At 46.7% G+C, this 25,165-nt stretch overlaps 1 protein-coding gene across 1 annotated transcript; it reads right to left on the bottom strand.

The window, feature by feature from the left end:
- Positions 1–8,916: 8,916 nt before the first annotated feature.
- TNFRSF17 (TNF receptor superfamily member 17) lies at positions 8,917–15,458 on the bottom strand. The gene is made up of 3 exons (XM_061560327.1): positions 14,976–15,458; positions 11,572–11,775; positions 8,917–10,814 (listed from the first exon to the last, which is right to left on the bottom strand). Exons 1-3 carry the CDS (start codon positions 15,100–15,102, stop codon positions 10,684–10,686), a joined length of 462 nt encoding a protein of 153 aa, XP_061416311.1. The 5' UTR covers positions 15,103–15,458; the 3' UTR covers positions 8,917–10,683.
- Positions 15,459–25,165: the final 9,707 nt, after the last annotated feature.

Here is a 25,165-nt window from a genome sequence, read left to right as displayed (position 1 = left end):
GTCCTGAGCGTCCCCTAGGTCGATTCAGTCTAAATTCGGGAGACAAAGGCGGCCGAGCGTGGTGCTGGCCACCCATCCCCTCGTGTGCCATACCGGCCATCATATGCGCTCGCTAACAGCACTTTCCCCAAAAGTCTGTTAAGGCTATACGGGGGATAGTTGTCTTTGGTGGAGAGGGGGGGGGGTATCCTATTTAATAAAGCACCGTCATCCTGTTGATTCAAACGAAGGCACAGCCGGCAAGGGGCTGAGGCTGTTGGTAGTGGTGCCCCATCATTGCCGAGAAACAACCCCCAACGAGGTGCGTGTGTACGGTTTTCATTTATAATCGCAGTGTTATCGCTGCGTAGCAGAAACGTCGGCAATTGTTTCCACGTGTTCACCCAGGGCTGGAACAGCACGACCCTATTAACTTCTAATTACGAGGCAGACTCCCGTTTTGCGAAGCTACATTTATTTCGTCTAAAACATTAAACAATAAGCAGCTTAAAAACTTTGGAATCTGCAAGCAGATATCGTATTATCTACGGGATTTTGGCTCCCACATTTCCTTTTAACCAATCCGTGACCAGCCCCAGCGTGCCACTGATTCCTTCATTTGTATTGTCTCCTAAACGCTGGCATTCAGAGTTGTATGAAGCCCCGGTCGTGAGCTCTCGCTCTCCCCCCACTCACGTCTCGCGATTCCACGGGACCCCCACACATCCATGCGCGTGGATTCTCCCGCATTCACGATTTCTTATCCCAGCTGCTACCGAGACCCACTCCCGTCTCTTCATCAAATTGTCGCTCGACTACGACAGCCCGATTGTGGACGGCCTTCCGAATCACTCATCCCCTAGCTCCAGATCATCCAAATTGCTGCCACCAGACTCGTGAACCTCACCGACAAACAAGAGCACATTGCCCAACTACTTGGTACCTCAGTCCCTCCACTGGCTCCCAATCCAAACGCGGATTCGTTTCAAGATCACACTCCTCGTCTTCAAGACCCTCCAGGGAGTCGCCCGCTGTCTGCCTCTCCTCTCCACAACAACCCGAGCCTCTCTGCAGCCTCCATCATTTGCAACTCCCTCCCACCGACTGTCTGTGCTGTTGACTCCCTGCCCCTTTTTGAATGACTTTCTCTGCCCGCTAAACCATCTTGCACCCTCTTTCCGTCGAGCGTCTTGAGATGTGGCGGCATTGAGATGCCGTGTCAATCCACATTGCATTGCGTTTATCATATCAGCAATATCCCAACACACGTCCTCTTGATACCAAAATGGATTGGTAGTATTTGTTTAGTTAAGGTTCCGCGGTGGCGAGATGTTAAACACCTCGCCTGGTATACAGAAGGTCGTGGGTTCGACGCCAATATATTCCGAGTTTGCATGCTTTCCCCGTGGTCACGTTGATTTTTCTCTGGGTCCTCCGTTTTTTTCCTCCACATGTAGAATCAACACGCCTTTAGAGTATTTGTTGACCTATCATTTTTGGCCAGGTCGCTTCTGAAAAAGGGTCATATAGATAGCTCAGTGGGCCTTACCTGGTAAAATAAGAAACAGGATAAACAGTATGTACCACTGTGTTACAAACTTCCCCTCCACATGAAGTAGCAAGCACCCTCCCTCTCTATTTGCCGCTCCTCCCTCAAGACTCACCTCTTCTTCCTGACCCATCCTTTCCTCCATCCATAGGCACCCCCGTAATTCCGGTACCCACTAACCACCCTCCCTATACCCCGTCCCTATTCACCATATCACTTTTTGTTATCCTAATTGTACCACCCATAACCCTTTGAAAGCGCCTTGGATAAAAGCGCTATATAAATACAAGATAAGATGGATTAATGTTCATTAAACAAATAAATCCGATGACATTACTGGATCAGCGTCTGGTGGAAAAGGCATCTGCAGACCTCACGCACTGGAAATTATAATTTCGTCCTCCTCGACCGATACTTCTAGATGACACAACACGTGCAGAGTATATCGGTGGCCACGTGAAGACGGACCGTCCGGTGGGTCCCAGAGAACACGGCGGCAACAACCGGATACAGAAGCCACCAACGCGCATTCACCTCTGCATGTAATATACAATCATAATCGTTGACAGCACTTAGTCAATCCACAGCTGGATGAAGGCCGTCTCACGCCGTGTCAGTCACGGGAGTCGTTCATATTCCAGTGTGCCAACCACCGTGCCACCACTCAACCCCTCTCTCTATGCCGTAATGCACAGGGGCTGAAGATCTCAGGGTGTCCATCTACTTTCCCCATCGAAAAACGATTCTAGCCACGCGATCTGAGATGTCAAAACGTCGGTAATGTCTCTTCGTCTCACATTTTGACCCAGACGGCCTTTGAACCCTTGTATTCAGTCATTAACTTATTGAAAGAAAGAGTAAGAACCATGAAAAGCCATCCTATCATGTGACCTCCGCAAAGTCAGTGATGGGGTTTCAGCAGTGTTTTGCCACTTCAAACAACCTTCAACCGAAATGATGACGACGACGACGATGATGATGACGATTATGTGTTTTAGATGACGAGGATGACGAGGATAATGATGACGTGTTCTTCGTGCTACGTGGGACTCCCCCCCCCCCCCCCCCCCCATCGTGCACGCCAGGGGTCGGGAACCTTTTTGACTGGGAGAGCCATAAAAGCCAAATATTTATAAATATATTTCATTGAGAGCCATATAGTATTTTTAACGTATAATAAATTAAATATGTCTTACTTTTAATGCGACTTCTGGTGCTGCATGGTTTTTGCTGATGGCCTTGTAGTCTGGTTCATACGTGGTGAGGTTGAGCTTCATGCAGGCGTGAGCCGTGAAATTTATTTAAGTATTTTTAAATCAGTTCCAAACTGATTTTTTTTTCAACTCAAAATTATCTGGGAGCCATATGCCGTCACTGGAAGAGCCATATATGGCTCGCGAGCCATAGGTTCCCGACCGCTGGTGCACGCCATGGCTTTGCATCGAGCCAGCGAATGTCTGTGTCGTGATTCAATCATAACCGAAAATACTTACCCGACGTTATAGGACGCAGCGTGCATGACACGTGGAAAGTGAGGATGTTTAAAACGAGCCCCTACGATTGGTGCTTAACGGGGCCTGAAATGGGGATTGGTTTAGAGGCAGGGAATTCAGAATGGAATGGAGGTAGAAATACAAAATAGGAAAAAGCGGGGAAACGGAGGATGATTGACAAGGGAGGTCGTCTTAAATTTCGATTTAAAGCTTTCGTGACTGCAGGGATTCATCTTCTTGGTTCTTTCGGTAAAGTCACGTAGAAGGGAAGTAATAAAATAATAATAAAACATAATAAAATAATTCTCACGACGTTTCGGCCACAACGCAAGCAGCCGTCCTCAGGTGAAGAATGAAACACCACCAAGCTTGGAGCGTATATTTAAGCTGGGTTGGAGAGGGGGGGGGGGAGGTGAGAAGAAGAGCGCCTAGACCAGGTCGATTGGAATCCGTTAGGAACAGTGGGAAGGTGATTGGTCGAAGGGAGAAAAAGCGGATCAAGGAACCTTCGGGGGAAAAGGGGCTTGAGGCATTCTATATAGAGGGCAAGCGAGAGAGTTCGGGGAAGCTTTGAATAGAAGACCCGTGCGACTCGTGCTGGAATAAATCAAGACTCCCGTTGGTGGAAGACTTACTTTTTAGGCTGTCACTACATTCGTGACAAACAGAGGGCGGCGGGGGGGTGGTGGACGGTTCTGGGAAATCCCAGAATGCCCCAACGTAAGCGGGCTCCGCGCTATTTATAGCGACCACTAAAAACGCGCGGTTCCTTCCCCACCTGCAAGCCGCGGACACTTGCTGCGAATGGAGTACACACCTCCACGAACGGTCGGGTTGGCGTGAACCAAAAAGTTAAAATTGCACGCAAGTTCGAAACGTAGTACGACATTGAAATGTGAACGTTCATTTAAAGAAGAAGGAGGAGATTTAAAAAAAAGTTTCGCTTTGATATACAGTGTGGCCTAAAAGTCACGCCCATAAGGTTGTTGTATTTGTTTTAACGATGGCTTGAAAACCTTTGAACTGTGTATTTTATCTCTTGTCATTCATCCGTATCTCTTTTTACTCTTCCTTTTTAGATGCAGCTTACAAATCTCGACCCAAGCACCCTGAATGAATTGAGATTAAATGATTGATGAATTTTCGAAGGTTACAACTGTAATCTGAATAAAAGTCCAGACGTTCATTTAAAAAGAGAATTAAAGCATGCGTTGATAATGGTAGTCGGTTTGAACGTATTCAAATAAATTATATAACCCTATGTGAGTTAATCAAATAAATATATATGCTGTGGGTATTTCGGTAAAGTCACGTAGATCGTCACCCCTAAACACATCCCAGTTGATGATATAATTGCCCAGGTTGACGTAGCCCTTAAGGGTTTGGGACACATCACTGCAGACGTGTCAGAAATGGCTGCAATCCTCAAAAACGCTAAGACACATATTAGCAACATCAGTGAGGATTAGCGCTTTGAGCTCTCTCAATTAAAAAAGAGAGATGACATAGTCCTCCTCTCAGCCAACAAGGGCAATGCCACAGTCATCATGGACAAAACCACATACAATAACAAACTTCAGGACCTACTTAATGATGGTAGCTATACAAACATTCAAAGAGATCCCACCAACAGCCTCGTTACGAAAGCCAATAAGATCATCACCAATTCGACATTTTTAATCGAACCAACCAAGCGGGTTTTCTTAAAACCCTCTGCTGCGAGACCACCCAGATTGTATGGCTTACCAAATACCCATAAAGAAGGTACACCCCTTCGTCCTATCGTCTCCACCATTGACTCACCCACCTACAAACTAGCCCGATTTCTGTCTGAGACCTTACAATCATTCACTGGTAAGACCGCCTCAGCTGTACTTAACTCGGCTCACTTGGTATCGTTAATACAGGTAGGAACAATGTTCCACACTGCCCACCAGGGATTTTTTGTCTGTCTGTCTGTCTGACTGTCTGTCGTGCATAAATAAATATATAATATTAGCAGCTCTTTGATTGGTGGAGACCTACTGCCGGGTACGGAGAGGGGAGGTGCCTAAGGGAGGAGGGTCAGGGGAGGGGCCTAAGGAAGGGGGGAGTCAGGAGAGGGGCCTGAGGGGGGGGGGGTTCAGGGGAGGGGCCTGAGGGGGGGGGGGTCAGCGGAGGGGCCTGAGGGAGGGGGGGTCAGGGGAGAGGCCTAAGGATATGGGTGGGGGTGGTCAGGGGAGGGCCCTAACAGAAGGGGGGTCAGGGGAGGGGCCTAAGGGAAGGGGGGTCAGGGGAGGGGCCTGAGGATATGGGGGGGGGGGGTGGTCAGGGGAGGGGCCTAAGGGAAAGGGGGTCAGGGGAGGGGCCTAAGGGGGGAGGGGCCTAAGGGAGGGGGGGCGATAGTTAAGGGGTCTGTCTGCCTGGCTACCTAAAGTCAAGTTATCTTTTATACATACAGGTAGAACAACAGGTTCCACACTGCCCACCAGGGATTATTTGTCTGTCTGTTGTGCACGAATGCGCTGTCCAACCAAGTTCCTACCTGCCCACTCCGAAGGAACGTGTTTAAGGACATCTCACTATCTCCAGGTGATTTGCTCGTTAGTTTAGATGTAGTCTCTTTGTTTACCAAAGTTGCTGTGCCTGACACCATTGCAATCATTGAAGATTTGGTCCTACAACGACTGAATGCTGATGTACCGGCCCTGGTGAGACACTGCCTCACCAACACATACTTCACCTGGAATGGAATATTCTACAAACAAGTTGAAGGCACCACAATGGGTTCTCCCTTATCTCCGGTTGTAGCCAATATTTTCATGGAAAATTTTAAGACAGATGCCATCCAGGCATCCACTCTACGTCCGTCTTTGTGGAAGAGGTACGTAGATGACACGTTTGTCATCTGGCCACATGGCCGACCAGCTCTGAACCAATTCCTCAACCACATCAACTCCATACACCCAGCCATCAAATTCACTATGGAGGTGTATAAGGATGGCAAGCTACCATTTTTGGATGTTTTCATCGAAAGGAGATCAGATGACTCAATGGGACACTCTGTCTACAGGAAAGCCACCCATACGGATGCCTACCTAAACCTGACTCCCACCACCATCCATCCAAGAAGAATTCCCTCATCAAAATTCTACACCATAAAGCTCGATGTATTTCAGACCATCATCACCTAGCCAGTGAACTAGAATACGTAGACCAAGCCATCAAGATGAATGGATATTCAGACTACACAATCCGTAAAGCTATCACCCCAACCGTTGGGAAAAAAAACATCTGAGGACCCAATCAAAACCATCACCTTGCCATTACATAGCAGGTGTCACTAAAATATTTCCAAAATCATGAGCAAACACAAGATCCAGGTTCGATTTTATCACAGTACATAAAATTATTGATCTGATCCCATCTGTGAAGGATGTGATCCCTGGCATGCAATACCCCGGCGTCTACAAACTAAGCTGTGTCTGCGGCAGTAGTTACAGTGGGGAAACTAAGCGACATGTCTCGGACCGTGTCCGTGAACATAAGGCAGATCTGAAACACGGTAGGACCAACACCTCGGCCGTGGCTGATCATTGTTTTATGCGGTGGGCTCACACGAAATTGATTTCTCTAAGACAAAGGTACTTTGCAAACCCACTGGCTATCAACAAAGATTTGTTCATGAAACCATCCATATATATAGACACAGACACAATTAATTGTTGAGCAATTATTGGAAGGACATTATCAACCAGTTTAAGTCATAACTGGCTGTGATGTTCCCATCCTACCACCTTCCAATGTTAGTTGTTATTTTCGGCTCTCTGATTTTACATTAACAAGTTAAATTTCTCACCCTAACACAGCCACCTCGCTCACCGAGCTCGAGGTTTTTGCTTTGCGATCTTACATCAGCATGCTAATCTCTCACATTAACATGCTAATCTCTCACATTAGCATGCTAATCTCTCACATTAACACGCTAATCTCTCACATTAACATGCTAATATCTCACATTAACATGCTAATCTCTCACATTAACATGCTAATCTCTTACATCAGCATGCTAATCTCTCACATTAACATGCTAATCTCTCACATTAACATGCTAATCTCTCACATTAACATGGCCACCTCAAGGCGCGCGCCATGGAGGCCGCTCACCGATCTTACGTTAACATGCAAATTTTCACCTGGCAGCCCTTTGATTGGTGGAAAACCAACCAACGTCGTGGTTGCTGCCCACCACTTACATTCACATTGGCTGCTGACATTTGGGCTACGCCCATTTCAAACCTTTATAAACAGTTGGCCTTTAGAAGCTAACCCCATCTTCCTGATGACGAACGCTTGTGCTGCGATCGAGACGTCGTAGTTTTTTTGTTATTTTTTGTTATTTTCTTTGAACCTATCTACGTGACTTTACCGAAAGACGCAAATAATCTGAATTCCGGCAGTCACGAAAGCTTTAAGTCAAAATAAATATAGTAACCCCATGTGCCCTGACTTTTGGGCCACCCTCTACATTGAATTTACCAGGGTGTCATCAATGATTTGAATAGTTGTAATAGAACAGCGATACAATCCGCTGCTCCTGACACGGTGACTTTACCGAAATAACCAAAAAATGTGAATACCCGCAATCACGAAGGTTTAAAGTCAAAATGTCTACGGTTATCTGGCTTGACCACCTGAATGTGAAATCGTAGTGGTTGCTCTGCATCGACATCAGCTGTGCGAAAGAAGAAGATAGGACAGCAGTGTGACGTTGGTTGATAAAAATACGCTACTCTACACGCAATCACACTCGGTGGCGTGAAGATTTGTATGTATCGGAAGAGTCTCTTGTCCCTCTCATAACCCTGCACGTGGCCGCCGCTGTGACCTTGGCGAGGTCTCGAGGTCAGAAGCAAAAAATTAACCCGTAATAACAAAGTTTTTCACTATAAATCCTTTATATGCGTGGCATCAGGGCGGCGAGAGTCCTCTCGTCCTCTGGCTTGAGATGGCTGCCACCTATGGGTCAGATGATTGTGTGCCAGCATTAACCAATTGGTAAATAAATATTTTTAAAAAATTCCCTAAACAGTGTAAAATTTTGGAAAAGAAATTTCACGAAAATTCATTGTCACGCACAACGAGTCTGTGTGCAAAATATCAGCTCGATTGGATCACGGGAAGTTGGTTAAAAAACGACCGAAAGATTTGCACGGTCCTAAGCAAGCAAGCGAAGCGAACTTAATATAAAGTATTTAAAAAGAGCCCCAGGCGATCCCCAGCAACATCTCGGCTGCAATTGTTTCGAAAGCAACTTTTTGTTTGTGCGCTATCGAATGAGACCTCTTCAGCTTTTTTTGGTTCGAAAAATCCTCTGGATGTTTGGAATATGCTGCCAGCGTTTCAACCACGCAGTTCAAAATGCTGTCAAAGTCAGCAGCAGCAGCAGCGTCATCAGCCGTGATCAATGCACCGCTGACGACGGCCTCCCAATGCCTCCGCCACGTCTCACGATTCTGCAATGCTCAAGGTTTTCCCAGCAACTGCACGTGAACTAATCTCATCGCTCCCATCTCCACACGGTGTACGTTCTCTCAGGCGCGTATAACTCATTGGCAGCTGCTGCGTTTATAATTATTGATCATCGTCCTTCCTGGCCGTGGCGTGTGCAGCTTTTCTCTTCATAACTGAAATGATATCCCTCACCTGTGTATGTTCTCTCATTCATGTGTTCCTCTTTCTCTCTCTCTCAACGCAGTTCCAAGCATGCATATCTCCATGCTACTTTGCGCTCCTTTCACTTCTCTGTTCACCGTTAATGATCATGTGTCTGGCGCGTGTCCTAGCCACTGCCAGTGTCTCTTTATAGTTCTTTCATAATTTGTAGATAGACGAGAACAATTTCAATGCACCAAATAGAAAAAAATAAATTTATTCACCTTGAGAAGTAAACACGAGAAAACTGTACATTATCAAGTTAAAGAATATATGTACAATATATAGTTTAAAAATAAAATAGCGTAGCAAGTCCGCGCTACGTTTAGTGCACACAGCCAAACTGCAGTTAGATGGCACCCATTGGCTACGATAACCTCTGAGCTGGTGCTGTGGAAGTGCCAGTCCCACAGAGCGCATCGGAGGTGGTAGGCATCGTCTTTACACCGATAACGATTGCACGGTAAAAGTATGGAAGTTGTCGCTACTTCTAAAACGAGTGCAATTGAACTTTCGTACGCATTGTTTTGTTTTGTTTAACGGGAAACTCTCAGCCTCATCGAACAAAACGTCGGGCCAAGTGTGCACACAGGGTTATGAATGTGTACGTACCAAGAGTGTAATAGTGTCACTTGCGTCAGTGACTTTAACGAAGGATTGATAGCGTATCGCTGACACCAGCGTTGCACCTCCGAGTATGTGCAGTACCCACAAACCACAGCAATGTACATATGTCTTTCAAAGTATTATTATAAAATAAAATAAAAATCACATTAAAGGCAGGAGAGCCGTGGCACAGTGGTTAGTGCACTGTGCGTATGAGCCTGATGATGCATATGGGTTTGATTCCCAGCTCACGGCTAATATCAGTGGCGAGTGACGTCTGCTGAACCTGTCGTGGGCCTGGTTCAGGAGACAGAGCGAGGACATCGGCTCGTGTGCAGGTGCTCCCTCGGTGGATAGTTTTATCGCAGGATCCGTGAGAGATGGCGATGGCTCGTGGAGGCTTTCATCCAGCGGTGTGCTACGATTATGGCGGATGATGATGATAAAATAAACAATACACTGTGCAATATGTTATATCAGAAATACTTATTCAAAAATAAAATACGTGAGATATCTTGCATGAAGCCCTGCGTATGGAAGTCCACATTTTCAGTTGCAACCTGACAACTCGGCGACGTCAAGCTTAGGGATCCTGATGCCATGTATCTTGTCACTTCGTGCTGCAGGTCTCCGTTCCATTCCCCTGGCACAATTATTCTTGGCTGCTGTCATTTCAAAGCAGGCGAGGACCCATTGCCCATCTTTGTGAAAAGTTGTATCATACTCGGAGAAAATATGATCAGAATGTAAGTTTACGGATTCATCGTTGCTCACCCCACGGTAGGGTGAAGGCTGGCCCTCGTTCTCCCTGTTAAGTGTGACCCGTTGACAAGCTTGAAATGTTTCGCGCGATGGGTCTGGCGAATTGTTCTTTGGAATTTTTTTTAAATCACCTTTTCTACTTCTGGTTAAATCCCCCTGGTTTGTATTTTTTTGTGCATTTCGAAATTGTCACAGTTTTGTTCTTTTCCAGCGTCCCCAGGTTCACAGGGGAAGCTTTGTTCGTGTGAAGTGCAACAATAACATCGGCCAGGTGCAAGCGACGTTCTCGTTCAAGGCTACAACTCCCGCACTCAGGCAACCTGAGGCTTTATTCTGAAATAGGGGCGGGCCATTCGAAGGCACAGTCGTTTGCTCGAACCCGGACGAAACAAGGTCACTCGATAGCGGAGGAGAGATCCCCGGTCAGTGCGGACCGGCAGAATCAAAAGCGAATTCGCGTAGATGGGAAATTCGCATCAGCAAAAAATAAAAAGCTCATAGTAATAATAATAATGTGCTACCTCTTGAATGAGGCTCTCTTCAATCGGCTAATTTCACTGTGAAATATTCTTGGTGAGTAACGTATACCACCATAGGGAATCAAGTGTAGTTTGTGACCATTTGCGAAGTGTCCGGATGCCCCGTTTCACTGACGGGCTCGGTGGTGGTGGTCGTGACGTGACTGTATCCCGCTCCGAACGTGCTCTTGCTTGTTGGATTGAAATGCACCACTGAAACAAAACAGAAAGTCAATTCATTGTTACGTGTGTATACATTTCGATGTAAAGCTTTCGCGACTGCAGGGATTCATCTTCTTGGTTCTTTCAGTAAAGTCACGTAGAAGGGAAGTAATAAAATAACAACGCAAGCAGCCGTCCTCAGGTGAAGAACAGGTCTGTCGGAAAGACAGCGTTTTCACCTGAGGATGGCTGCTTGCATTGTGGCCGAAACGTCGTGAGAATTATTTTATTATGTTTTATTTTTATTATTTTATTATTTCCCTTCTACGTGACTTTACCGAAAGAACCAAGAAGGTGTGTATACATATTTTAACATACCGAAAGAGATTACAACTGTAAGCAACATTAAAATTTTGCAGTGAAAACACGCAATAAAAATAAGTTGTAACAGATGTTTACAATTTTCAGCGCAAAGAGAAGAGCACGTTTTGATATAACAGCTCCTCAATGTTGCCCGTTTGTAAATAGTCGGCTCAAGGAAGAGTCGCTTATAACGCGTGCATGCATTTGTTCAGATGAGAGGTTGTGCAAAAGATAAATAAGATACGAATGCATTTTTTCTGATTAGCATTTTTACGTAATTATCTTTAATCACAGAGAGCCATGGAGAAACCGATCGGTGAAGAGTCAGCGTGGGCTGCTATGATGAGCACACTGGACGTCAATGAGTGTGATGCATCTGCCCGGTTTTAGAGCCAGGGCATCGCAACCTCTTCTCGATTCAAACGCGATTGAAGCAGAGCATTACCTGCACTTTTCATGCATTGCATTTCAACGCCAAGTGGAGGTTGACTGAGGCTCTCCCGCCTACTGACCCTCCGGTAGATGAGGAACATGAGGACGACGAATATGGTAAGGCTGATGCTGATGGCCAACACGATGTACAGCATGTGCTCCAGGTCGGAAGCCTGAATTTTGGACGTAGACTCGGCCATCACTGTGGCTGGTGTCGCTGCGGAGAGGGGAAACAAAACGTTTAACGGCGGCATACAGGAATAGAGCTGGGGCAGAGCGTTTACCCGACAACCGGTTCCGATTGCCAGACACATCGAATAGCATGGGCAATGTTGTAAATAAGTGTCACCTCCGTTCCTACGTGCGCTGCGGGACGGGAGATAACGGGTGGGGCTCGTGACATCATCGCTATCATAATTGGTGTTTTACCCTTCCATCTGGCAACAAAACTGACACCTTTTTACAAGGAGTCATGTTTGCATAGACCGCAATACCTGCAGTCATAATACAAACAAAAGACATAACTCTGATAATGTGCACTGTCCTTGCAGTTGATTGGTCCACACCCGAGACAGCTTTCCTTAGAGCCGAGTCTCACATGGGTTGGACCAGATGACGCCAAAAGGCGCCAAAAGGCGTCAGTTTTGTTGCCAGATAGAAGGGTAAAAAACCAATTATCATATTTTTACTGGCAAATGAGGTTCCCATAGTGGAGATCATCACTATCGTCCGCCTCGAGCTGGGCGTGGCTTGTCGGGGGTTTCCTGCCTTTGGGACGCAGTAATGTTTGGAGGCGACTACCATTTTTGAAAGGGGCCCAAGTATAATCGACCACAGAAGAGTAGCTGGATTACAAGTGTTTGTTGATGAATTGGCCTAATTAACTGATCGTGCCAGCTCTAGGCAAGAACGTTGGCCCATGTTCCTGTTTTGCAAGTGTGACAAAGTCAAGGATTCACATGATGAGAGTTATTTCCCACATCCCCCTCCTGTCACTTTGACCATGTTCTTGAGCTCTTGGAGAGGTGCCTCAACGACTGAGTGACAAAGATGTTAAATGGTTTGACCATCACCGCACACGCTAAGGTCTCCTGTACATTGATAGAGCATCTGCCCTCAAGACCTCACACGTTGAACGAACAACACCAATGGCTGAAGGCACACTCTTTATCCCCAAGTCTACGTCAGACCAATATAAACCACGTCACCATTTCAACCGGAGCAGCACCGGTAAGGTGGACGTGTGTGTCGCCAAGGTACGAGCGAGCCATGATGTCGTTCGTCCACCTGCACCGTCCCGGTGTCTCCCGTGAACCCATGCCCTATCGCCCGCCCAAATCTCTTGCTGGAGCTACGGGACTACCACCCAGACAATTTAAAAAAAACCTCTGTAGAATTATCATAATATGCCCAGAGTAACAAATAGTTCAACATATATCGTCAATAACTCGGTGGCCTATAAAGGATTTTGTTTTATAATGGGCCATGTTTTGGGCATAAATCGATTCAGAAGAGGTCATTATCTGTAACCTCTGCTCTGAATAAGGGCCATTTGCCTGAAACATCGCCGATTGTATATTGTGTATTTCACGGCTAGTGTTTATTGACGAATGTGTTGAGTATTTTATTTAGTGTGCTTGTGCACAACCGCTAATTTATTCTTTCTATGTCTCCCCCTTGAGTCTCCAGACGGCACACAACCTCATGGAACGTCCAGACCTCTCATTCAATCTCAAGGTCACCTCTAGCAGTCATCATTACCCATGATCCCGTGGTAATATAGTTGTTGGGAGTGTAATGAAGTCCACCACGCTGGCCAATGCGGGTTGAAGAGTGAGGCTCCAAGAGGAGTTCAGATATCAATTTGCCACTGATGCCATCAAACTTAGCGAGTCAGGGTTCAGAAGTGCAGTGCGCTAACCACTGCGCCACCGCGCCCACCTCACTCCCTCAATGTTTAAATAAACCTAAACACATTCGTCAGTAACACTGTGGCCTTCAGAAGAAAAGTAGATAGTCGGTGACCACTTGGGCAATGTCCCGTCTTCACAGCATATACAGTATAGAGGTCAGGGAGGTTTACCCAACAATATTTAAACAATTCCTTATACTCTTTGTATTGCCATGAAACTCCAGTCAATGAGCAGTTGATTAAATGTTCACAACTCCCACGCTTTAATAATGTCTTCCAACAAACACTGCGAATGCGCACATACTTCAGATGTGGAAGTACAATAATAGCCGAGCAATGTGTCGTGCCGTATTTTTTATTTTTTACAAAAAATCCCCGTGGCTCAGCATGAGCCACGCAAGTAAGGGATGACTAACAAGGGTTCACTAGGAGTTCCTGTAAATTCACGTTTCGAAATCATATCGCAGTAAATTGATTCACAGCACGATATCCTCCTAAAGCCACGCACACAGGTATGTCCATCCATCCTTCCAGCTCCCACGCCTGGTCACGGATAACTGATAAGATCATTACGAACGGACGTGCGAGTTTCGCACACGCGCACACATTACAAAGCCGGATATTTGCTTAAATTGCGAAAGGTATGAAAGACATGGTGTCATACAACCCTCCTCCAACCGACGCAGCCAAGCAAATTAAGTTGTCATGTGGACAAAAATGTTCTTCTTTGTATGGCTGATGTTGATGTAACGCGACAACTAACATGTTACAATGGGGTGGTTGAGCTGACGATTGGTATCTTAATACTGGAGTCAAATGTTGCTATGAACATCTAAATCGTCAAATTTCACGATAAGTTTTTTTTTCTCAACACACCGGTTTGCTGAAAACGATCAATGCTGTTCATGTGACGAACTTTATTTGTTTAGCTGGTTGTATCGGGGTGGAGGAGGGTTGTACCGTGCCATTTGGGTTCGTAATTACGCGATCTAAACCAAAAATAACCAATTACCAATCGTAATATCGGTGGCGAAACCCACGCGTGTTGCATCACACGCGCGCACACCGCACGTCGCGACGACAGCGCTGGGGCTGGAATGATGAACGTGGTACACGTCACCGCGTGACACTGCTCGGCACACTGAGTGGTCCACCATCAATTTAACAACGAAGGTCTGTCGTGACATTATTATCTATACTGTATATACAATCTTGTAAATCCATTGCTGAATGAAAGTCTCCCCACGCCGCGTCGCTCATGGGTATTCTTTGACCACGACGCTGGTTGGTGAACATCAGGGAGGGAAGGGGGGGGGGTCACGCTGGTTACCCTCGTGACCCGGGTGACCCCGAACCGATGGAGATCTATCACTCGCCACCGACGTTAGCCGTGGCCGTGGAATCGAACTCCGGTCTCGCTGGGTTTCAAAAAAGCGCGGGTGCCCTAACCAGAGCGCCACCGCTCCAGCCCGATGACGAAGTGATCGATGCGCGTGGAGACTCACGGGCATGGTCGCGGCACGTGTCGCGGCACTCGGCTGGGGGTCGCGTCTTGTGGCACATGAGCAGGCAGTGCTGGCACGTGCGCAGCAGCTTGTCAAAGTAGAAGTGAGCCGGGCAGCGCGAGGTCATCTCGGCGTCTTGGAGTGGGGAGAGTGGCGGTGGGGGTCACGACCCGCGACGAGACGAGTCCTTGTTGGGGATGGGACGGTGGTAGTGTCTCGGGGAGAGGGGGGGTGGGTGGGATCACAGTGAGCCGTGAGACGAGATGGCTCCCGGTCTGGATCAGCTCCTTGCTTGCTTCCTTCCTTCCTTGCTGATTTACGAGAACGATGCAGCGACGCTCGGAGTTGTGGCCGGAGGAACGTGACGACGGGCGCACTCGAGTCCCAGCCCTGTCATGTGTGACCGAGATGTATTGTGTGGCATTGGGCAGTTGCTCGGGTGGATTTGTCGCGGCGTTTGGCTGTCGGTGGCGAGCAGCGGAGCCCTTTTGAAGCTGCGGCGCGGGATTTTCCACGGCGCGCAAAGAGCTTCTTCGTCCGCACGGCAAAGCCACGCCTCGCCCCCGCCCGCCCGCCCGCCCGCCCTGCCGCGTAAATTCCCACAATTAAAGACGCGCGTTTAGTGCTAGGGGCAGGGGGTATTTCTGTTTATTTACCACGGTTAAAAAATAAATATATAATATCTCTCCAGCATATCAGCTTACTAACGTCAAACCAAAATCCCCTACTCTGTGCCGGCTGAGTTCACCGAGTATAATTGACACACACACACAAAAAAAACCCACATTCCGGCACGATATTTACTACTTTCGTTGCTTAAAAAGGCTCCGACTTTGTTTCGCGTCGGCATAGCTGCCGCATGCGTTCAATGGGGGGTTACTGACACGGACATCGAGGAAGGGGCAGTATATTTCAGAATCTCTTTACTGGAGGAATCCGATGAGCTATAACGATTTTTTAATTTTTATTTTTTACAAATATCTCTTCCACATTTATTTTCGCGCGGATCATTCACTCCTCGGGAGTACCTCTTGTCGGTAGGCGATGCTACTACTGTATTTGAGCGAACACATTTTTGACTTTACCAGGCAAGGCCCACTGAGCTCCACGGCTCTTTTTCAGAAGCGACCTGGCCACAAATGAAAGCTCGACAAAGTGGAAGTTTATAGCAGCCGCTGCCTTCCACTCTAGAGCAGTACACGCGTGTTAGGAATGTAGCACGTGAGATGGGGGAGATAACGTTACATCGCAGAACCGTGGGGAAGCCTTCATCGAGCAGTGGATTGAGCATGGCTGATGATGAACGACCAAGACTGCCCGGGCTTGTGACTTATCGCTTTAATATCGGCGCCCGAGCTTCCTCGCCGCCACGTTGTCCGTGCGTGGATGGGATTACAATGATGCCATTCTTAACGATGAATACAGCAGCTGAGACGTGAGTCATCATCATCGTCGTCATCCCCACCACCGTCATCACTCCCGCTGCGGTCAAGCTATCATACACTTGCGAAATGCCGTCAAGCCGTAGTGAGCACTCGTCAGCCGAAGTGCATCTCCATCGCGTGTTCTCAAAACGCATTCCTGCTGCTTGGCGCGAGGGAAACGCGACACGTGGCCAGGGAACGGCGCTCGCCAACAGCAGGCGAGGTGCCCTCCCAACAAGGGTGGCACAGTCGGGTTTTTTTTACAATCGGGTTTAATTGTCTTTTTATATTAAACCCGATCATCTGAGATTGGGAGAAATCCGGTTTAATTGGTTCTAATTGCAGAACCGCACGTGTCAACGATGAGCTTCATCCATTCCAAGCGAAGGAACTCACTGGCGCCCACGATTGTGGAGGAGAAGCTCCTCGTGTTCATCAAGACCAACCTGCCCGCCGCATTCTACGACTACCCCGTGCCCGACGGCCCCCCCGAGTACGACAGCAGCACCGACGAGGAAGCAGCCTAAGCCTTGGATCAGAGTTTAGTATTCATGAAACCAGGTTTTAGTTCCCCGAAATCGGGTTTAATTGTATTAAAGAAAAAACCCGATACCTCCGCTGGAAAAGTCAGTTGTTTTTCCACCCATGCCTCCCAAATATCTCGCCGTTCCAAACGACGCAGAGATCTCTATCTCTCTCTCTCCCTCTCTCTCTCCAACCTTGTTATCTCCTCTTAATTATATTACCTGCCCCGATTGTTCGTCCCCACCCGACATCGCTTCTTTCGCGAGCAGCATACCTCCACGCAATTCCTATTGACCCCGTCTCGCTATCAATTCGACAATTACACGAAATTAACCACCTTGCTTCGTTCTGCACGCGCTGCTATATTTGCGATGCGGCTGCCACTCACAATCATCTGCTTCATCTACCTGACCATTTTCTATCCTAATAACTCACCCCCCCCCCCCCCCCCACTTAATATCAGTGGCTATAACGCTATCAATACACTCTTCGTAACGTGGAGATTACCCGCTCCAGGTTGGGAGCGCCTCCTCCACTACGGAGCAAGAGACTGCCGACATCGGTGATAGACAGAGCGAGCGGGTAGAGTCTCGAGGCGAGCAGGCGGTGGTGCCAGTGAGGTTGCAGACGGCCAGCGTTGTTCATTGCAAGGCCCCTGGTGGGCCCTGGTGGGCCCTGGTGGCCCCTGGTGGCCCCTGGTTGCTCCTGGTGGCCTTTAGCGCAGCCCCTGACGTACGGCCCTCGACAATACACAAACGCGTGATATCACCCATAATCATCGTGCTGTCAAACCCCAACGATTTCAAATGTGTGGGGGCCCACACAACGATGTCTTATCGGCGAAAATGCCCCCCGCCGCCCCCTCTGAAACTTAGTGAAGAACACCGCGGTAGAATGTCGTCGTGTGCGGTGACGTTTGTCCCACCGCTCGCTCCGTCTGCCAGTGGAGTTGTCGATCTGGCGCGATGGGGGCGCTCATCACGTGGAAGAGAACAAGGCCACAGTACACCGCCGTGTGCGTGCATCGGGTCCCATTCATTGGCCGGCGTTTCAGAATTGTCTGACGGCTTGAACCGTCGTTCCGCCTCGCAGCCAGCTGCAGATGAAAACCAAGCAAATGCTCGATGACCCAAGTATGCTTTAAGAGTATAGTAGTAGGTTTTTACCCTTTTAAACTGGTACAAAACTGACATCACCCATAATCATCGTGCTATATTTTGCCACTGGTAAAAGAGATCTCATAATGCTTTAAGAGTGTTTGGCTGCTATACATTTCCACGTGATAAGCCACTTCGTTGAGCTATCATTTGTGACCAGGTCGCTTCTGAAAAAGAGATAAATAGCTCAGTGGGCCTTACCTGGTAAAGTTACATGCACGTTGCCCTAGTTTTAGCTAAAATACAGTAAATAATCTACCTACTATAGGTGCTCCTGAGTGAATGATCCACGCCCAAATATATGTGAAAGAGACATCTGCGAAAAATAGCTTTATAGCTCATCAGATTCTTCCAGTATAAAGCTTTCATTCTGAAATAAGCTGTTATACAGCTCAGTGGGCCTTATCTGCTAAAATAAAGTTTCGGTAGTTTTTTTGTTAGTTAGTTAGTTAAAGGGACCCCCGGATAGATGTCAGGACGCGTCCGCTTCACCCTGCATGGTGCTCAGTCGGGAGCTGTCGCTGCAGCTGATTCGGGAGCTTCGCTCGGCCCCCACGCAGCGGCGCCGCCTTGGCGGGCCCCCTCCCTGCACGAGAGGGATGCGGGCCCCAGGGTCTGTCCACCCCACGAGCGATCATAAAACAAACTGGGTGAGACAGAGCCCGCAGTCGTTAAAGAACGAAAGTAACATTTTAGTTTTACACCCCCCAAGTTTCGGCTTTTATGTTGACACTCGGGACCACGTGCCCAACAGCGGCGCCTCACCGCTGGCAATCTGCTCCAGGGGAAGGGCAGTTCCGTTTTATCCTCCATCAGCAACAGCAGCATCAGCCATGAGTGATCAACTGCTGGATGAGTTTCATCCAGTTTTCCCGGCTTCTTCCTCGAGCTTAAAAAATACAAAACCACGCAATACAGATGACTCAATGGGAATTACACGTATAGCAACATTTAGCACCTGACTGCGAAATACTTACGAGACCCTCCAAAAATAAGTCTTGAGATTAACAAATTGTAACGATGAGGTTTTTTTTGTTTTGTTATTTCCTTGCCGTGGGTGCTATGGGTCCAGTGCCTGGTTGTCCGAGTTGTCCACCGGCCCCGTAGCTACGACCCCGCTCCTGTTGCTGCTCTTCGTGTTTTGGGCACTCCGCGTTGAGATGCGTCACATTCACCAGCGTGGACTCGGCCGACGTCGGAACTCGTCCAAGGTGCGTGTTTTTCTTCTGCTGCTGAATCGATGCACTTCCACAAGGCCGCGGGGCCGATGGGTTGTGTCACAAACAACGTTTTATTTTTCGATTTAAAGCTTCTTTCGTGACTGCAGGGATTCATCTTCTTGGTTCTTTCGGTAAAGTCACGTAGAAGGGAAGTAATAAAATAATAATAATACAAATAAAACATAATAAAATAATTCTCACGACGTTTCGGCCACAACGCAAGCAGCCGTCATCAGGTGAAGACCAGGTCTGTCGGGGAGACAGCGTCAGATAGATTGATGTCTCCCCGATAGACCTGGTCTACACCTGAGGACGGCTGCTTGCGTTGTGGCCGAAACGTCGTGAGAATTATTTGATTATGTTTTATGTTTATTATTTTATTACTTCCCTTCTACGTGACTTTACCGAAAGAACCAAGAAGATGAACGTTTTATTGCTTGTACGTGGAGAGACACATGTGAAGGAGACGTATGGCATGCTCCTGCGGAGGGATTCGAAGCGCTTTGCGCCTCGCCCGTCGCCCCAACTGATGTCCCCCCACCCCCCCCCCAACATCTCCAGATACTACTACTGACTCTATTGCATATAGGATGTGTAGACATTTATTCCGACGAAAGAAATTTTTGGGGGGGACGGGGGTCGACAAATTGTGGAAACCTGTTGGATCTATCCACCTGTTGGTTCAACCTTTTTGGGGAGGGGACAGTTTTTGATGCAGGCCTTCTGAAAATCTCTTATAATTTAGTTGACGGACAAATGGAAAACCGGAACGCCGGGCTTTTATAATAGATAGAATCTTCACAACGACCCGCATGATTGAGTTATGTATTGTACAATGTTGCGTCTAACTAGGACCCATATCTTAAAAGATAGGGTCACTGCTGCCTGTACCATCTGGTAGTTCACCAGCATTGATTCGAAAAAACCTAACTCTGCTGGTGAGATACTGTGTGGACAACAGTACAGAGTTTGCTTGTACTGAATCATTGCTGATGAAGTTGTGCACTCCCAAAAGGCCGTGGGGCCGATGGGTTGTGTCAAATAAAGCCTTTGTTTTTACGTGAATGGACATATATGTGAAGATGTATTGTCTGGTTATGCTTTTCGCCACCTAGCAACCATCACAGACTCTACAGAACTTTGTGGGCAACACGGTCCTTACACTCGTGGTGACTGGAAAATGCTTTTTATTTTCGGAACCCATTTACAAACTACAACTCGAGTCTTTATTACACGTCGGATAATGGTAAAACAAACTCCGCACATATGTCAATAACATTGCCTTGAAATTATATACAGGACATAAATATAATAGGTGATCCATATTTCTCTTTGGTTCTTTCGGTAAAGTCACAGTAGGTAGAAAAAATAAATAAAACAAAAACTAAGTGATATATTAGTGATATATTATTTTATTATTTTATTTTTTTACCTACGTGACTTTACCGAAAGAACCAGAGCCGGCCCAGCCACTAAGCGACCCTTGCAATTGCAAAGGGCCCCGTGGCCAGCAGAGGGCCCCCTAGAGTCACTGCTAGCGAGTGGGTGAACAAAACCATACATCAAAGGGGCCTCCAACCAAATTTTGCTTAGGGCCCCCAAAGGTCTAGGGCCGGTTCTGGAAAGAACCAAAGAGTATGGATTCCTGCAGTCACGAAAGCTTCAAATCAAGATAATAGGTGATGCGTTGGGAAATGGCCTTCCTTCACAGCACGTGGTCTGCTTGGTTCGCTTCCCAGGCACCGCGTAATCACCATTTACCACAATGAGCACCGCTCTCAATGCAAGTAGTCAAATGTCACGGTGTATTTAACGATACTGATGACAATTGGCGCCGGGAAATCGAATTCACTTTCAACGATAATTTTAAAAGAAGACAGTTTATCTGCGCATAACCTCTGTGCTCTCGACGCGGATTGATCTTAGAGTTGTTTTGCCTTACTGCATCCTTCATTCTGTTAAGACGGAAGTCGAAAATCACTCTTTCTGGGACGGAGAGAGGAAAATGCCCTTCCGATTGTCACAGACGCAGCTGATTAAACTTACCTATGTAGCCTCTTGTTACAGCAGCTCTTTTGCCCACTTCAGCATTTGTTTCTTGCTGTGGTTGTCCCAACTGATGACGGGCGCTTGTGTTGCGCCCGAAACGTCGTGATTTATTATTTTATTTCTATTATTTATTTTTCCCTACGTGACTTTACCAAAAAGACCTAAGAGTATTATTCTGGGAGCTTGACAATAATAGCTCTCTTGTATGTATGTTGAACTTCCTTCGCACCGTATGTAGTCAATCGTGCAAATAGAAGTTTCGGGGGAAAGACAACAATTAAACACAAAAAGCAGTTCTGAAGAAATTAGTTTCCAATCTAGATCTTGGGCAGTGGTGGCTATGTACGTCTGCAGTCCAGCACTGTGGAGGTGAGGGTTGGTAGATCGTGCAAATGTTGCTAAACTCTCTTCCCCTGGGCATGGGAACACCATACCATGGCTTGTCAGTATGCGGTACAGAAAATGTGGACTCCATCTGTTCCATCTGTACGGGATATAATGTTTCCTCCTCGAACTTTTCTCCGGGTGCTTTATTTTCATCCCTCATGTACACATTGACTGGCCGATAACAACTTGATTTTACAGGACGACAGAGTTTGGTCGGGAAATTTGCACTGACTCACCACCTGACTGGCTTTCTTGTCCATGGTTCATCGCGCACTTTGTGAGTCGTTCTCTCGTTAAAGTGAGCGAATACTGCGCGGCGCCTTACAAGCTGAAATGATCACATTTTGGTACCTTTAGTGTTTCAAGAATACACGTTTAATTGCATGCTATTTTCTTCTGCAAACACCACTTGCAAGATCAGACTCAGAATCTGTATTTAGACTGGAGAAATCCGACGAGCTATAAAGCTCTTTATAAACACAAATGTCCAGGATGAAGGCTTCGGCCACACTGTCTGAATCGCGTGGGACGATTGACCACAAGGGGGGAGCCCAGGACTGGTTTAGATATCAATCGCCACTGACGTTAGCCGTGACTGGGAATTAAACTCATGTCTCTGGGCTCATAATATAGCAGCGGATACAACACAACTATCCACAAAATGATTGTAAACTGTTTTAAACGACTGTACTTTACATTTTAGTCAACTCTGCAATTGTCTGCTACAGCACTACCATCTACACAACGGTTGGCTTGTTTCGGATGTTTACGACTGACATCTAAATGTTAATTACTGCGATGGCTATGCCACCTCGTGGAAATAAGAGGTCAGTATCTAGAAGCTACGCTGAATTATCTTCTGGGACTGTTCTTCTTCTGTTGTTCCTCAATCATCCGTTGTGATGATTGTATCGTCAGTAAATTTGAGATGGTTAACAATTTCTCAATTTAGGTTGACCGTTTTTTTTATTTTTAACCAATTCTATTTTTGGAAAAGATCTTCCAATGTCACAGCTTTGGTGAGATCTCGATTCCTCGTTTGTCACTTACTGCAATGCGGTTTCATTGTGAATATAAAGATGTCTCTATACGGTTTACAATATATAATCATGGAGCTTACTGTATGGTATTAAAACATTTTTGTTAGCTCTTCGTCCAGTTACTGCTGCTGGATAACAGCCTCCCATGCTGTGTGGCTCGTAGGGGTTGTTTGATCACTTCGATCAGCGGGGTCAAGATCGCCCTCTGCGGAGGAGGCTCGCGAAAGTCTCTCCTGGACAGTTGGAGGCTGCCACCTACAGCGGAGAGTGGAGGAGCGACGCTCACAACAACGAGCAGAGCGCCAGGCAGCTAAAAGACCATTTAGCACAGGTGGTGCATCTGTTGGTCGTTTTAGTCGTCAACTCATGGTACCTGGGTTCGTCCCGAGACCTGCAAGCGAGCCTTTGATACTTCACGAGGCCTCAGGGTGCACCTAGTCTGGCACAAGCGCCGTGGTGACGTTACCGCCAGTCCAATGCAAGTTGGTGAAAAATGGGAACCCCGGGACTGGTTTAAGATGTCTCGCCATCGATAAGGACCATAGCAGGCGATCAAATGCCAGGTCGTTGGATTCGTCGTAACGCAATGCACAAACCGTTCCACCATTACTCCACTCCCACCACAAAACTGCAATATAATCACAAAACTCCTGCCACTTGTCACATTAGGTTTTTTCGGTAAAGTCACGTAGGTAAAAAATATATAATAAATTAATAAAATTTCATGAAAATAACTCAATTAAATCACGACGTTTCTTAAATAAGATCTTGTCTCTTGGATTTCTCTTCACTTGATACAGTAAATTTAGCTGTGACGGTCCCACCTGAAAACGGAGACTTTTGTTGCCTCCAAAATGTCGTGATTTAAATTAGTTGCTTTCATTTAATATTATTTTTTTACCTACGTGACTTTACCGAAAAAACCTAAGAGTATGATCCTTGCAGTCACGAAAGCTTCAAATCTAGAACTTGTAACATTTCATAAATAAGGGGCATTTATATATATAATAATTGGTTAAAGTCTTATGTTGAAAACTTTGTGGAGGCTTTTGTGCACAATTGTATTGCATGTTTAACTCAGGATTTGCCAATACGATTCAAGTCTTATCTATTTAAAAGGCTGGAACATCCACTGCCCAGCGTAGGTGCCGTGGGGTTTATATCCTTTAGACAGTAATAGTTGAGTATTTTTGGATTCGGCCAGAAATGTAAATATCACCAGAAGAGCCACGTTTATACTTTTAGATAGGCGACAATTTATATCGTGAAACTCTCAAATGCCAAGTCCATCTAAAACGGTAAGTACGCTGTATGTGCATGAACAGAAATATACTTCATCTAATGTGCAGAGAACCATAGACTTGTACCTACACAAGCCCGCACGGTTTGTTGACGTGTGCTGCCCTGCCCCCTAGCCGCCACGTGCCTACATTTCTCCCAAAAGCAATTTGTTGCACAGGCCTAAGTTAAAACTAGGACCGTTCAACGATTAACAGTTCCGAAAATTAAGATTATGTTAATCGTTTCTAGAGGAAGTTTAGTAATGAAAGCACGGATTCCACACGCTAACGTACAAACGGCACAGCGATCCGAGTTGTATATTTGGAGTTGGCAATATCTCTCCCCGTGTTCGCGTGGACTTTTCTCCAGGTCCTCCCGGTTTTTCCCCTCCACATTTAGAATCAACACGCGTTCAAGAGTAATTGGCTGATATAAATGGCCACATAACAGCCACTTCGTTGAGTTATGGTTTGCGATAGCAAGGTCGTTGCTGAAAAGAGCTACAAAGTTCTGTGGGACTTACGTGGTAACATAAATAGGTTACATCTGCCCTCCGTTTCTCATTTTAAAAGGTAAAGGTGCAACTCTGCAATTGCTTGCTCATGCCACTGCTGGTGGAAGTGCCTCCACGAAAGGAAGCTTCATAATCTCATCTCTTTCATGCGGACCAGACATCTTGAGAGGTTGGCACGCCCACACATTACCCGACACACACTCCGATGATCCTCCTGCAAGCGACTGCTCGGGCAGGCAGTCACCGACTTGGCTAATAATAATACCAATGTCCACAATGGACGAATGAACACGGAAAGTCGCATCCTATGGAAGTCTTTGGAACAGCTGCTTAAAATACTTCTCTAAATAGCAGCGATGTTCAATAGCCTGCCGCTCAATGCAACTTACTCACGCTCTGCAAAGAAACTTCATGCTACAAGATATTGCACAATGCCTCGACCAATTTCCAAACCCCAATTAATGCAACGTTAGATCGATCAAAAGGTTTCATTTTACAGCACATTTGCAATGTAAAAGTGTGCATGGTCTTTTAAAGAAAACATTAATCCTGCAATCTTATACCACATTGCCTTGGACCAATATTCGTATAAA

This window comes from Lethenteron reissneri, chromosome 26 (genome assembly GCF_015708825.2).
Source record: "Lethenteron reissneri isolate LAM-NWPU_2019-01 chromosome 26, ASM1570882v1, whole genome shotgun sequence".
NCBI classification, from domain to species: Eukaryota; Metazoa; Chordata; class Hyperoartia; order Petromyzontiformes; family Petromyzontidae; genus Lethenteron; species Lethenteron reissneri.
The sequence above is the reverse complement of the archived record's forward strand: the minus strand, read 5'-3'. Positions and strand labels throughout refer to the sequence as shown.